The sequence below is a fragment of the Falco punctatus genome, assembly GCF_963210335.1.
Source record: "Falco punctatus genome assembly, chromosome: 4".
Taxonomy (NCBI): Eukaryota; Metazoa; Chordata; class Aves; order Falconiformes; family Falconidae; genus Falco; species Falco punctatus.
The window spans coordinates 36,767,495-36,779,876 of NC_137583.1; the positions used below are offsets into that span (position 1 = coordinate 36,767,495).

The 12,382-nt window shown below is 44.1% G+C and overlaps 1 protein-coding gene across 1 annotated transcript; it reads right to left on the reverse strand.

Annotated features, from left to right (window-relative positions):
- Positions 1-577: 577 nt before the first annotated feature.
- JPT2 (Jupiter microtubule associated homolog 2) lies at positions 578-11,856 on the reverse strand. Its single transcript, XM_080383465.1, has 5 exons — positions 11,703-11,856; positions 6,263-6,411; positions 5,617-5,759; positions 3,700-3,745; positions 578-2,961 (listed from the first exon to the last, which is right to left on the reverse strand). Exons 1-5 carry the CDS (start codon positions 11,744-11,746, stop codon positions 2,777-2,779), a joined length of 567 nt encoding a protein of 188 aa, XP_080239591.1. The 5' UTR covers positions 11,747-11,856; the 3' UTR covers positions 578-2,776.
- Between the last annotated feature and the right edge of the window lie 526 nt (positions 11,857-12,382).

A 12,382-nucleotide genomic window follows, 5' to 3' on the forward strand; every position in this document is an offset into this window, starting at 1 on the left:
CAAGCTGTGGTTTAAGGGATGAACCCAGCAGATTTAGAACACACCCTGGCTGAGAGGCCATCATGTCCCACACGCCCCAAACTGGAACATCTGCAGCTGCAGTTACCTCCACTCTGTCAGCCAAGACAGTCTGGCACACGAAGAGTTTTATGTACTCATTGGAAGCGCAGAGGTGGGACTATGACTTCTCCGCATGAATAGCATCCCTTGCTCAAGGGGAATTACTACACTACTCTACAAATAGATTTAAGTATTTAAAATATTTGGATATTTAAGTCTATTTACAATATTGCTGAAGAGCGTAACAGCATCCCTGCTTTGTACAGCTGCCCACAAAAAGGCATTGACCTGAACAGCCCACCCTTGCTACCGTCCCTTCACAGTCCCCAGGGATAAGAGGTGCTTGTCCCATGACCCCTGAGCAGGATGTCAAATCTCCGAAGTGTACTGCCCAGCACAGGTGGCCTGAAAAAGGATTTTGTGATTTTTCCCATTTCGGATAACAGAATTCACCAGTGCATCTACCCTGAACTGGACGACTGATTGATTTATACAAGCAGATATCTGCAACACACCATGAAGTAACAAAATACAGAGGTTTATTGACAATTGCATGATTTATCATTTGATTTCCAATCCCCTTCTGTCCCGGAGAAGTGCTCTCATCAATCTCACTTGACAAGCTGAAAAACATGGTGTACATTCCAAAGAAAGAAATGCAAGAAAATTAACATAGTTTAACTAATTTAAGGCCTAGCCGGAAGTTGCTGTTTAAAAGACAGGCACTGTAGCCAATGCACATCAGGTACTATAAAAGATGCCAAGTCTAAGCTCAGTATTACAGACAGGTCAATCACACCAGACCCTTCAATGCAGAAAGCAGCCTCTGGTTGACTTTTCCACATGGCAGCATCCTAAAACCCTTGGCAAGTGCTGGAACAAGGAACTGAAACAAATAGATGTGTCCGAGATTCAGCCAGAGGCTAAACAGCACAGGCTTAAGAACAGCTTCTAGGAAATACATGTTTAGAAGTAAGAAAAATCCATTCCACGGTTGCAGTTACAATTGCTGTCTTGTTTTCCTAGGTGGCCAACAAGTAACAGGGAGCTCCAAACCGATCAGAAAGGTACAAAAGCATTGAAATCCCTACTTCCCATGGCTATTTCTACCTTCAGCACTGCCCCATATATTTCACTATCCAAAAAGGCAACTAAGTCTTCATGTAGACATCCACCATTTCCGACATCAACTGAACTAGGCAGTCTAGTAAGCACTATAAAATCAGAGTGTTTTAGCACCTGGCCCAGAGGCAGTCCCCTCTGAACAGTCACTGTTCCCAGGGGACCTGGGCTAGAGCAGCAGCAGACACACGCAGGTAAGGCCGCTTGTTCTTTGGTGGATATGATAAGAAAGTCCATTCAGAGAACAAATGATGGGAGCTACCCTCCCTAACAGATGTCTGTGCAAAACGTGCACGTCTTCCAAACACGATTTAAAATAGCCAGCACAACCAAAAGGTTTGTATTGCTAAAGTCATTGTTTCTCCAACTAGGATCGTCTACAGCACATCTCAAAACAACTACAGCTGTGGTTTGGGGAGAATCCACATAGTTCTCCCAACCTTACCAACAAAAATTTGAGGCAGTCAAAGGCAAAACGTAAGGCTGACCAAAGACGAGAGAATTCACTAACAGAGTCAGCACAGACAAACAAACAAAAAAAAATGCACTGTGGTGAAGGCAGCAGAACAATCTTGGTTTCTGCAGGGCACAATGTAAAAACCTTTGCAGAAGCAAAGGCATTTCTATACAGGCTGGGTCAAAGCTAGCTGTCTGGACAACCTGGTATACTCTCCACTGTAATCGTACACTGTAAGTTACTTCTGTTCAAGGAGGACCATAAAGGTATTGTTTGCACCCACATCTTCACATTTGCACCCACATCTTTACCAGAAACCATGCAAGCACTCACCCAGGATACATTAAATAAAAGTCTTCTAGAAGCACCTACATGAAACAGCATGTTGGACTGGCATTACCACTTGTCAAGAGCTAGTTGTAGTAATCGGCAGATTACTGAAGGCATCAGAAAAGCCTGAATACTCTGAGGAGGGAAGACCACGATACTTATTAACGTATGATGGTTTATGAGTACAAATGAAGCTTTCAGCATGTTTTGTCCTCGTATCAGCAATCGTGCTGCAAAGCAAGAAAAGAGGAAGAGAGAACCAAAGACTGAAGACACTCAAAACCACGGTAGCACTACTTGTTCCAGTGGAATGTATTTACATTAAAGTGCAAGTCACCTCACACTGTGAAGCTGCATCCTATCACCCAGAGGAAAGCACAGCCTGCCTGCTGCGCTGCAGAACCTTTCAGATGTGACCTCCAGGTCCCTGCCCATTCACGCTGTTGTACATGTTGACTGTATGACTAAGCCTGACTCCACAAGAGTGTCCTGAGCCGCTAACCAGCTAAGAACCTAACAGTCTGAGATGAATTCACCACAAAGTAGCACTGATCTTTCACAAAGTTACACTAATGTCCCCCTCTGCCACCCACCCAGGCAAGCCAATACTCACATCTTCCACAGGGTGTCCTTTCCCTCCCCAGCCCTCCCTCCCCAAATCACCAGGTTACCCTTCCTACACACTCGAGCATAACCCTTATCCATCTGCCTAAGAATCTATTGACAAACAACAGTCTATAAACCAACCTCGCAACCACAGACAAGTGTTTCTGTGCAGACTCCGTTAGTGAAAGTGAACAGATGACCCTAGTAGAATGCAATGCTGGACTTCCCCCCCGGCGGATTGAGAACTTTGTTGTGTGAGCGTGGCCTTGGCCCCAGTCGGGGCTCGTGATTGTCTATCTTGGGTTCTGGCTCCTTGCATCGCTCCTCTTTGCCCAGATCTTTTTTCTCACCTCCATCTTCCAGCTGTGGTTTGACATTTTCTGTAGCTGAATAAAAAGGAAAGAGATTAGATCAACTTGCTATTCTGTAGTGCACAACATGCCTCATCTTCTGTAGGCTGCATTATTTCCCATTTCTCCCACCCATAGCACACTAAGGTTTCTCTGGTTATTTTTCCTGAAGGAAACAGGTGCTGAGGAAGAATTTAAGTCTTCACAACAATCCCTCTCTTTCTTCAGTAGTCTTTCTAACAAGGATATGCAGGCTAAGCAACATACCTTCAGAATTATTTTGGCAGTTTCAGGCAATTAAGAGTTGCAATATACTAATCAATCCTTTCATGCTGAGCTTGAAAGCAGTGTTCCCATCATTCTTTAGCCATAACTAGCTGAGCAATAATACATTTTGTCAGTCAGCTACCTGTTATTTACAAGATTACACACATGAAGGAGAGAGCAAGAGAGGAAGAAGTGATCTGATCAGATGCTTTTCTGTATATACAGATTCCATATATATCTACATATACACAGATGGTATAAAGCAAAGTATATACAAACACACACACACACAGTGTCAAGACTTACGCCTGTGGTGTTCTCCTCAGTAAGAGGAAGAGAACCACTTCCCCAAGACAAGTGATTAAATTTCCAAAAGGAGGAAAACTTCTCAGTTATACTATCCTAAACACCAGCCTTAGTCTTATGTTTTGATGAGGAAGCATACAAAACTATTCCTCAGAGCTTATCTTCTGAAGGAGAAGAGAGAAAGGAATTTCTCTTGCTGACCTTCTAGCTTCTTTGGTGTTTCATCTTCTTTCAAGACAATGTGATCCTGCAAAGAACCAAAAACCACCTTAGTGTATTATCAAACAGTAGTTCTGCCACAAAATCTTTCAGAAAGTCTTGCTTGGCTTCTGATCTAAGTTTATGCATTTATCATGGTAAAAGCCAACAGCTGCAGCCACTATGTGCAGCTCTTCATCCCCTCCATTGCTACATAATCCCCAAAGAAGTGGTAGGAGGTAACTACTATGTTATGTCAAGGTGCACATCTCAGGATTCACACAGCTGCAGATGCTACATCCATCCATCAGTCTTAAAACTTTGTCTATGAGAAACAGTTCAGTCCCAAGGCCTGGAAGTACCATTCTTGTCAAGCATCCGCTACCACCCAGGAGAAGCTGGTATTCACAACCAGAACACAAGCAGCCCTTGAGCACCCTATTCCTATTCAGCAATTACTGTCTTCAGCGAGTATCCCTTGTGACCTGAACCTCAGGTAACTGACAAAACCTTTTCAGATCATTTCCCCAACAATCTCAATTAACTGCTGGAAATACACAGCAACACTTCAGAACAGCTTGCATGTTTTCCCACCCGTGAAATTCAGCTTGCAGTAATTTTTGCAAATATGCTATCTCCTTTCCATCCCAGCATTTCCCACAATTCCAATGCTTTAAATGAAGACACAGGAATTTCCAAAGTGCTGTCCTCCATTTAGTCAGAAATTCACAGGAATTAATGTTACATTCTCGAAAAAGGCAACTAAAGAGAACCTGATGCCAGCCTGATAAAGGGGTACAGAGGAAAAACAAACCCCTTTCCTACACCAACAGCACCCAGCTGACAAAACCCAGCTCCCAGTCTTTTTTCCCCTCCTCCTTTCTTATGACCCAAATCCCCCGAAATACACTCCAGTCTGTATAAGGTAGGCAAAAGCACACTACCAAGCACCCTCATACTTAAGGGAAAAAAGGAGGGGAAAAAAGTTACATTGGACTAATCTTTTCTTCCTAAGGTTCCAGGAGAAATGAGGCTGCTACTACTTTTTCAGCACAAAGAGTGAACGGGATGTCAAATTTCCATGCTATCTGACATGTCAAACACGTTGCCCACACAGTGGCTACTCACTGAATCCTACCTACTTAAGAGTAAGGCAGCAGGCTGTAAAACTGAATATAGGGCACTGAAATACAGAAACGAATAGGCAACGTACCCTTTATTCCAAAACGAGATTTGGTGGTTAACTACAAGCCTCACCAACCATTACACATCCCAGCTTTAAGATCAAAAAATACCTTATAGAGTGAGAAACACTTTTGTCTGACATCACAAAATCAAGTACATGCTGGACCTGACACTCAAAGCTGATCTTGAGTTAGTTTTTCACTGTTGATCACTTAAGCTTAATCTCCTGCTAAAATGCTTTCACACTGAATGCAGAGACACGTATTGAAGAGAGGTGAAGCACACAGCCGGGCCACATCAAGATTTATGACTGTAGCTCACCAGCATTCACCAACCTTCAGAGCTGGCATCAAGACCACCTCTGCCGAACAGCAGAACAAAGAGAAGTATCTCCTCCCTGCCTGGCTGCGTGCCAAGAACTCTGGCTGTACCTCACTTACAAGGAAGACCAAAGGCTTTGGAAGTTTTTTTTTTTTTCTTTTTTTTTTTGAACACACATCCACAGTCTAATTAATAGTTTTCCATGCAAACTACAGAGCATGCTAAGATCTGATATACCAAAGATAACAAGCTATCAAAAAGAGAATTCAGGAATAACTGTCTAACTTGAAGTTACCCTATGCATAATTCAGGTCTGTCATCTTAAAGAGAACACAGGCATTGCATTGTGACAAGACTGTAAGACTTGTCTGAGCTGCTAGCTTCGTGGTTTGACAGTGAAAGAAGTACAAATACCTTAGGCTTGTTTGGGTGAGCTCGCACAACGCTGGTGGATACAGGAGATCCAAAGATATCACTTGTCTTCCCACCAGGTGGATTCATGCGTGGACGAGGCTGAGAAGAACTAGAATCCTCAAAAATACCACTTTCTTTTCCTCCTGCAAGAGAGTTATGATTATTTTTTTTGTCCCTAGATGACCTAGTTTTACAACACTGCATTAAAAAAGTAAAAAAGAAATTAAAGAATTCAAAGACTTGTAGAACTCTACTGCCTAGATACTTACCTTTGCTTGCCTGAAGATACTAGTTGAAATCCTTTGTTACAAGAATTCACTAGCCCATCTCAGAATCACAGCTGTACTCTGTGCAGCTAACTGATGAGACAGCTCTAGAACAGAAGCAGTTTCCTTTCATCATTTCCTAGACCTCAACTCAGAAAGAATCAGACTTGGATGATGTGCTAAGAAGTCTGCAAATATGTAGATCACTGAAATATTCATATATTCAGAAATCTGAATAATTTATTCTTCAAGCCCACTCAATTTGTAAAAATGCAACATAAAAAGACAGACAGATCTCAGTGTTCCATTTGAGGAACACAAAACCAGTACTGAGCTGCAATTCAGACCCCAGTGGTGCTAAAGGAGGTGGCTGCTCTTACCTGGAGGGTTCGTTCTTTTTGGAATGTTTTGAGGTTGTTCTGATGCTCCAAAGATATTGGATGCCATCCGATGTGGCCGGCTTGAAGAAGAAACTTCTTCTGTACTCCCAAAGAGATTACTAGAACCTCCTCCTGGGGGCTTCAATACCCTACATTGCAGAATGAGAGAAGAGACAAAAAGTTTATTTGAGATTTACAGCATTCAACATATTTGATGTCCCCTCCCCATTCTCCCTTGTACGCTATGAATAACTATTCTGATTTTAATTTAATTCAGGTAATTCTGCTATGTCTATGAAGTATCTACTTTTCAAGAGCTGTTCTAATAAAATATTCTCAAGTTCAGCACAAATATTGCCAGCCTCCTAGTAAGTCAACTTCATCATTAAGTTACGTGCGATTACTTGGAATGGTCACACCAGTGCCACGAGAACAAATGGCTACGCTATCTGTGGTGTTCCAGGAGCAACAGGAGATTAGGAGAAGACGTATGACTCTGGTTAGTATTTTAAAAAAAACTATTACGGAATCAGACTTTCTGCTAAATTGCAGTACCAACTTTGCATCTGTGATACAACTCAAACTCACTTTTTAACAAAACCACGTATTTCATAGCTACTAAAAAATTTCCTGGTTTCAACTGCCAGTAATCATATTAGCTGCTGAAGAGTTTACAATGGAAAGCTGGAATGCCAAAAAGCCACATTTTTAGGGGTCAAGATACAAATCCATTACAACCAAAGCTCTGCACCAGAGGCGTACCAAACAGATCCTCATAAATTTTGGAGGTTACAATAGAAATGGATTGACTTCTTGAAAACCTACCAAAAGTCATGCTTGTCCTTGAGTAATAAGTCCAGTTAACACCTATGCCTTGTTCAACAGACTTCAGGTCCTGCCCTGAAAAGGAACTGAACTACTACCCAGAAGCAGAACCAGTGGAACTGATTGGGAAATGAATAGAAAAAGCATGGCAAAGCAATTAATACGTACATAGCAAAAATAATCTTTACATTTATGTCTACTCGGCCAATTACCTACAATCTTAGCAGCTGAGCAAAAGTAGTAGCTGAATTATACCTCTTCTAATCTGAATACTTGATCTGGGACCTAAACTAACCTTTACTTTTATACAAAAGGAACACTTATAAATTGCAACATCTTTATCCCACACTGCCTGAACAGAATTCAAATGTCAGTGAATCAATACAAGACATTCCCTCCATAGATCTGTGACAGAAGCAAGACGTTTCAAGTTAGGTATCTGCCAGGCATAAAAAGAGGTTCCTCTCTGAGCCAAGATCTACTCCAATTTAAGTCTAAGATTTAATTTCACAAAAGTGGAGATATTTGTCTGCTCTGTCAGAAAATGAGCCTTGTCAGCATTTTAGAACTCAGGATGCAGAAAGCAGTTCTATACTCTTTGAGAGGAAGGAGAAAAAAGTTCCTCTTTTAGTCTGGGAGTAGTTTCTCTGAGGCTGGTTCTGCCTGTATAAACTATCTTTACTGGCCAACTTCAATATTTTAATCCTTAGTAAAACCGTGGATTTAATGAATCCCTTTAGCTTGAGGGAGTAAGTAGAATTTCAGTAGACAGGATAACTCTTGTCCACTGGACAGGTAACATCATATCTGAGCAGAAGGTTTATTTACAATTTAACTTTCAACACACTACAGATCCAACTATGCTACAGGCTTTCCACATATCTCAGAAGATTTAAAACTGCTATTAAAACCAGACATCATATAGGCAAATTATTTATGTCAATCATTCAGAAAGGACCAGAAACCACGAAGCAGTTTGAGCATTTAAACTTGAGAAATGGAAGGAAAAGGGAACAAGGGGAGATGGACGGATGACACACCAATGCAAAAACAGGAGTTTGGGAAGGGGCTCCTGTTAAAACAGCAGCTCTGTTAGTATCCTTCATATAATTTCAGCGATTTCTGGATTTACCCATTCTTTCCAGAAATTTTTTTAAAGCATCTAGTCTTTCTTGAGTTCTAAGTATACTATCAAAGAGATTGAAAGGAAGCAAAACATACTTTACACAGATAGCATTTCTTACACTATAGATTCACTCCATTTACCATGCTGTTTTCTTAACACATTGTTACAGGCGTAGGAGGGAATAACAAAATAACTATATTCAGATTTTTTTTGGTTTAAGAAAAACAACCAGCCATAAGAATCAAATTACTTCTCATTCCTGTAACTGGATTTAAGATTCACTGCAGGGAGGAAAAAAAAAAAAAAAAAAAAAAGAGCAACCCCATTTTAAGATTAAAGGTCTTGATTATTCCGTTAACCAACTCAGTTAAGCATCAAAAGAAATCCAACACTAATTAATCTTATATTGTCCTCCCATTTTCAGCTCAGTATACATACTAAGAAAACCCTACTGCTGCAATGAATAAGGCAAGGTGCTTTACGAGGCACTTTGAAATCAGCTAATAGGTGACCTTTTCTGCCAGCATCACCCAAAAGAACTTCTTTGCTCTACATACACAAAGTGGATTTGCCTCCTCAATTTCAGAAACTTCCAATTGCTAGTACAATTCCAAATATTCCATACACTTGCAAGTAACTGTGACACCAGATCCCTAAAATTCTAACTAATGCTAAGTTAGATAACTAAATCACTCACAGGAATTACCAAAACTAATCCTGAAGTACAGCAACAAAGTCTTCCATTTTACGATAGTAAAGAGGACAAGGTTTTGTGCTTCTTCACATCAGCCCAAACTTGGGGAGAATACAAAGCTATTTTCTTGCTTTGTCGCCTCTCGAGCACTCCTGACCTCCTTGTCACTCAGTTCTAGATCAGCTGAGATGTGCAGGTCTCCCACACAAAGAAAGAAAACAAGATTTAGCCTGTGAATCCTACCAAGGGAAAACAGTGTGCTAAAAGTTGATAAGCCAGCCTGAGCTGCTTCAACGGAGTACAAGGAAATTCAACACTTTACAGCAGTTTTAGTTTATATTAGTATCATGCTGTTTATACGGGTATTATACCAGTTACATAGAGTGCCATACATACATAGAGATATTTTTGTGTCTAGTAGCCATTGTAACCAGGTAAGTTTGATCACCTTTTCTTCCGGGGGGTAGGAGCTGCTGCTTTAGTCTTTTAAACTGTAATAAAAAAGCCCTGCCCCCTCTGTTTTTTACACAATCTAGATCTGCCTGTTCTTCCCCTCCCCTCCAGTAGACTACAGGACTGTCAATTCATCTAGAATAGCTGAATTAAGAACCCTACCTTTTAAGTTTAAAAGCCTCTACTAATTGCTTTGTTCTCTTCTGGCAGGCTTGAAGAATTTTAATTAGTTCTTGTGGTCTCTTTCTCCTACATTCTAACACACTTGAATTTGAATGCCTTTTCCTCATTAAATCTTTCAGCCGACCTGTGGAAGAGGTGCTGAGACATCCATTACTTCAAGACACTGGCTATATAAATATGTATTTTTTTTTTAAATTCTGCCTAGAAGTTAAATACTGAAGTCCCACCAGTCTCCAGACAGTTATAATAAAGCAGGTAAAATAAGTTGCGTTATACATAAGAGACTATCACTAAGGTAACTAGCAGAAAGCAGGCGTGTTAAGGTTTAGAACACCAGGCTCTGAAGCCAAGACCAGAAGGTGCTGGGGACACTCCGGCTGTTGGATCAATACCAACTCACGGTTCATTAAATAGCTCACTCATAAATAAACAGCAAACTCTGTTAAGTCAGTTACGCTCTTGATCTGAAAGTTCTACAATAACACTGATGGGGAAGAGGGGAACATGTGTATTACATTTCCAAGATGGCTACATGTAACATTTTCAGCTCTATACAGCAGCTGTGAAATCGCTCATATACTAAATCAATTGACGATACATAAAAGCAATGCATCTTTATAGCACGCACCAAGAGTAGAATGATAGAATTCTGTCCTGCTTTGCTTTCCCAGCAACAACTCTTAGATGTGCAATTCCATGTTTTATTTTCAAAAAGCAAAACTTCCTTAAAAATACAAAGCATTGTTACAAAGTTTAATAAATTAAAACTAGGAAGTTAGTTTGATTCAGCAAACAAGTTGTTTGCTGTATCACTGTATACATTACCTGGATCAGTAGATAAGTCTCACTGGATAATTACTTAAAGTGGAAGCTTTCATTTAAAGTATTTTTTGCATCACTTATTTCTAACAGCAATACCTCTGTATTATGAAGTTCTCAAAATGCAAAGCATCTGTTCATAATTTCATCATCACAAAGATTTTTACATTAGGAAGAGTTATTTTTTCCCACTTCCACAGCAGATGATGGCTGCTGCAGTGACTTTGAATTCAGTTTCATTTTAATTAGATAAAATTCTACACATTGAGAAAAGCAAAAGGATTTGCATTCTCATGACATAAACTTTTGCTTAAGGAAAGAATAGAATAAGCTCTGGAAAGGAAAGTGTCTTTAAACCAAGTACTTTTTGCTTTTGATGGCATAGGCTGTATGTCGATAGTCATCATCTCAGAGCCCGCTCAATAAAATCCAGTAAGGTAACATATTGCAGTGCTGCAGTATGCACGCTCGCTGCGCCAGGTCTGTTCATATACTGTGTGTATTGCTATGGTTTGTTCTCAGGCACGATGAAAACACACAATGCCAGAGTACAAGGTGTAGTAACACCACCTTTGCTAGCTGTTAACTAGTAAGTTATGATGAACCTGGATCCCAGACTCTATCCAGAAACCCTGAGTGAATCGTGGTTTCAGAATTACCAATGGGAGCAGAAGCTTCTCGGAGACCACACTACGATGGCATCCTCGGATGTCACGTAAAAGCCGGACACAGCTCGGAGCGGTTGGCATAAAAGGCAAACCCAAAGAGCCCTCCTAACACCGGGAAACGCTTCCTTCCCCCGCTCCGAGCACGTGACCGCCTCGCCCACGGGTTAATCACCTCAGCCCCGCGTTACCAGCCCGCATGCCCTCGTCCAAACGTAACAACAACGTATTTCACCTTTGCAAGGCGGGCACAAGCCAGCACCGGCTGGTGCGGACGCCTGTGGCGGGTCCTCTCAGCGCAGCACTGAGCGCGGCCGGGCCCTCCTCCCGGCCCGGGGCAGCGGGGAAGGAGCCCCCGGCGCCAGGCCCCCCCTTCCCCGCGGGGCAGCCCCGGACCAGGCCCCTCCAGCCCCGCAACCCCCGGTAGCGGCTCAGTCCCACCCGGCCGGCCCTGCCCGCTCTGCGCGGCCCGCCCCAGGCCGCGGGGGAGGCGAACCGAGGTCACCGGGCAGCGGCCGACCCTCCGCGGGACCCCGCTCCCCTCAGCCGCAGCCCTCCCCCCCGCCTCCCGCGCCTCGGCCCTCTGCCGCAGCCCTCCCCGCGAACAAAGCCCCGCGGCCCGGCCCGCCCGCGCCCTGCCCGCCCCGCCTCGGCCCCGCACCCCCGCCGCGCCACCTGGAGCTGGGCTTGGCCGAGTCGGCCTCGGGGCCCTGGAACATGGTGGCGGACGGCGGGCTGGGCTGGGCTCGGCTCTGCGCGGCTCCGCAGCGCCTCGCGCAGCACTCCGCCTCGGCTGCCCGACCCGCAGGTAGCGCCGGCGTGCCCGCCCTGCCCTGCCGTTGGTTGACGCACCTGCTCATCATATCCAACAGCCTATCGGACGGAGACCGCCCCCCCACACGATCCCGCCTGTCCGGTGAGCCTCGCAGAGGGAGGGAAGCTTGAAGAGGGCCCGCGTCGTCATTCCTCCTGTCCTCCTCCCATTGGTAGGGCCGAATGTCCGTCAGAGGGAGCTGCGGAGCCATTGGTTGAGAGGAGCGGGGCGAGCAGCCGGAAGGTATTTAAGGGCCAGGGAGGCCGCCCCTCCGCCTCCCGGGCGAACAAGGGCGCGTGTGGGCTACTGAGGCGGGTACCCTGTGGCCACCGGCTGCGACAGGTCCGGGAGGGGCCGGCTCCGGTCCAACCAGGCCCTGGCGCCTCGCACGGGCACTTGGCACTGCCTGTACGGCGGCGTTCTGGGGCCAGCAGGCCGGCCATCGCAAGGCACGGCCTCGCAACAGGGCGGCCGCGGCGGCAGGTCTGCCGTGGGCCTCGGAAGCTTTGCCCGGGCGGGGCGCCGCGCCTCGGCTCGGTGG

Excerpts from the sequence above, each read along its gene's own strand:
- JPT2 (XM_080383465.1), bottom strand. The coding sequence starts at position 11,746 with ATGTTCCAGGGCCCCGAGGCCGACTCGGCCAAGCCCAGCTCCAG. Across the intron at positions 6,412-11,702 it reads TCGGCCAAGCCCAGCTCCAG|GGTATTGAAGCCCCCAGGAG; the intron begins GTGGCGCGGCGG and ends TCTGCAATGTAG. Across the intron at positions 5,760-6,262 it reads AAAAAGAACGAACCCTCCAG|GAGGAAAAGAAAGTGGTATT; the intron begins GTAAGAGCAGCC and ends ACTCTCTTGCAG.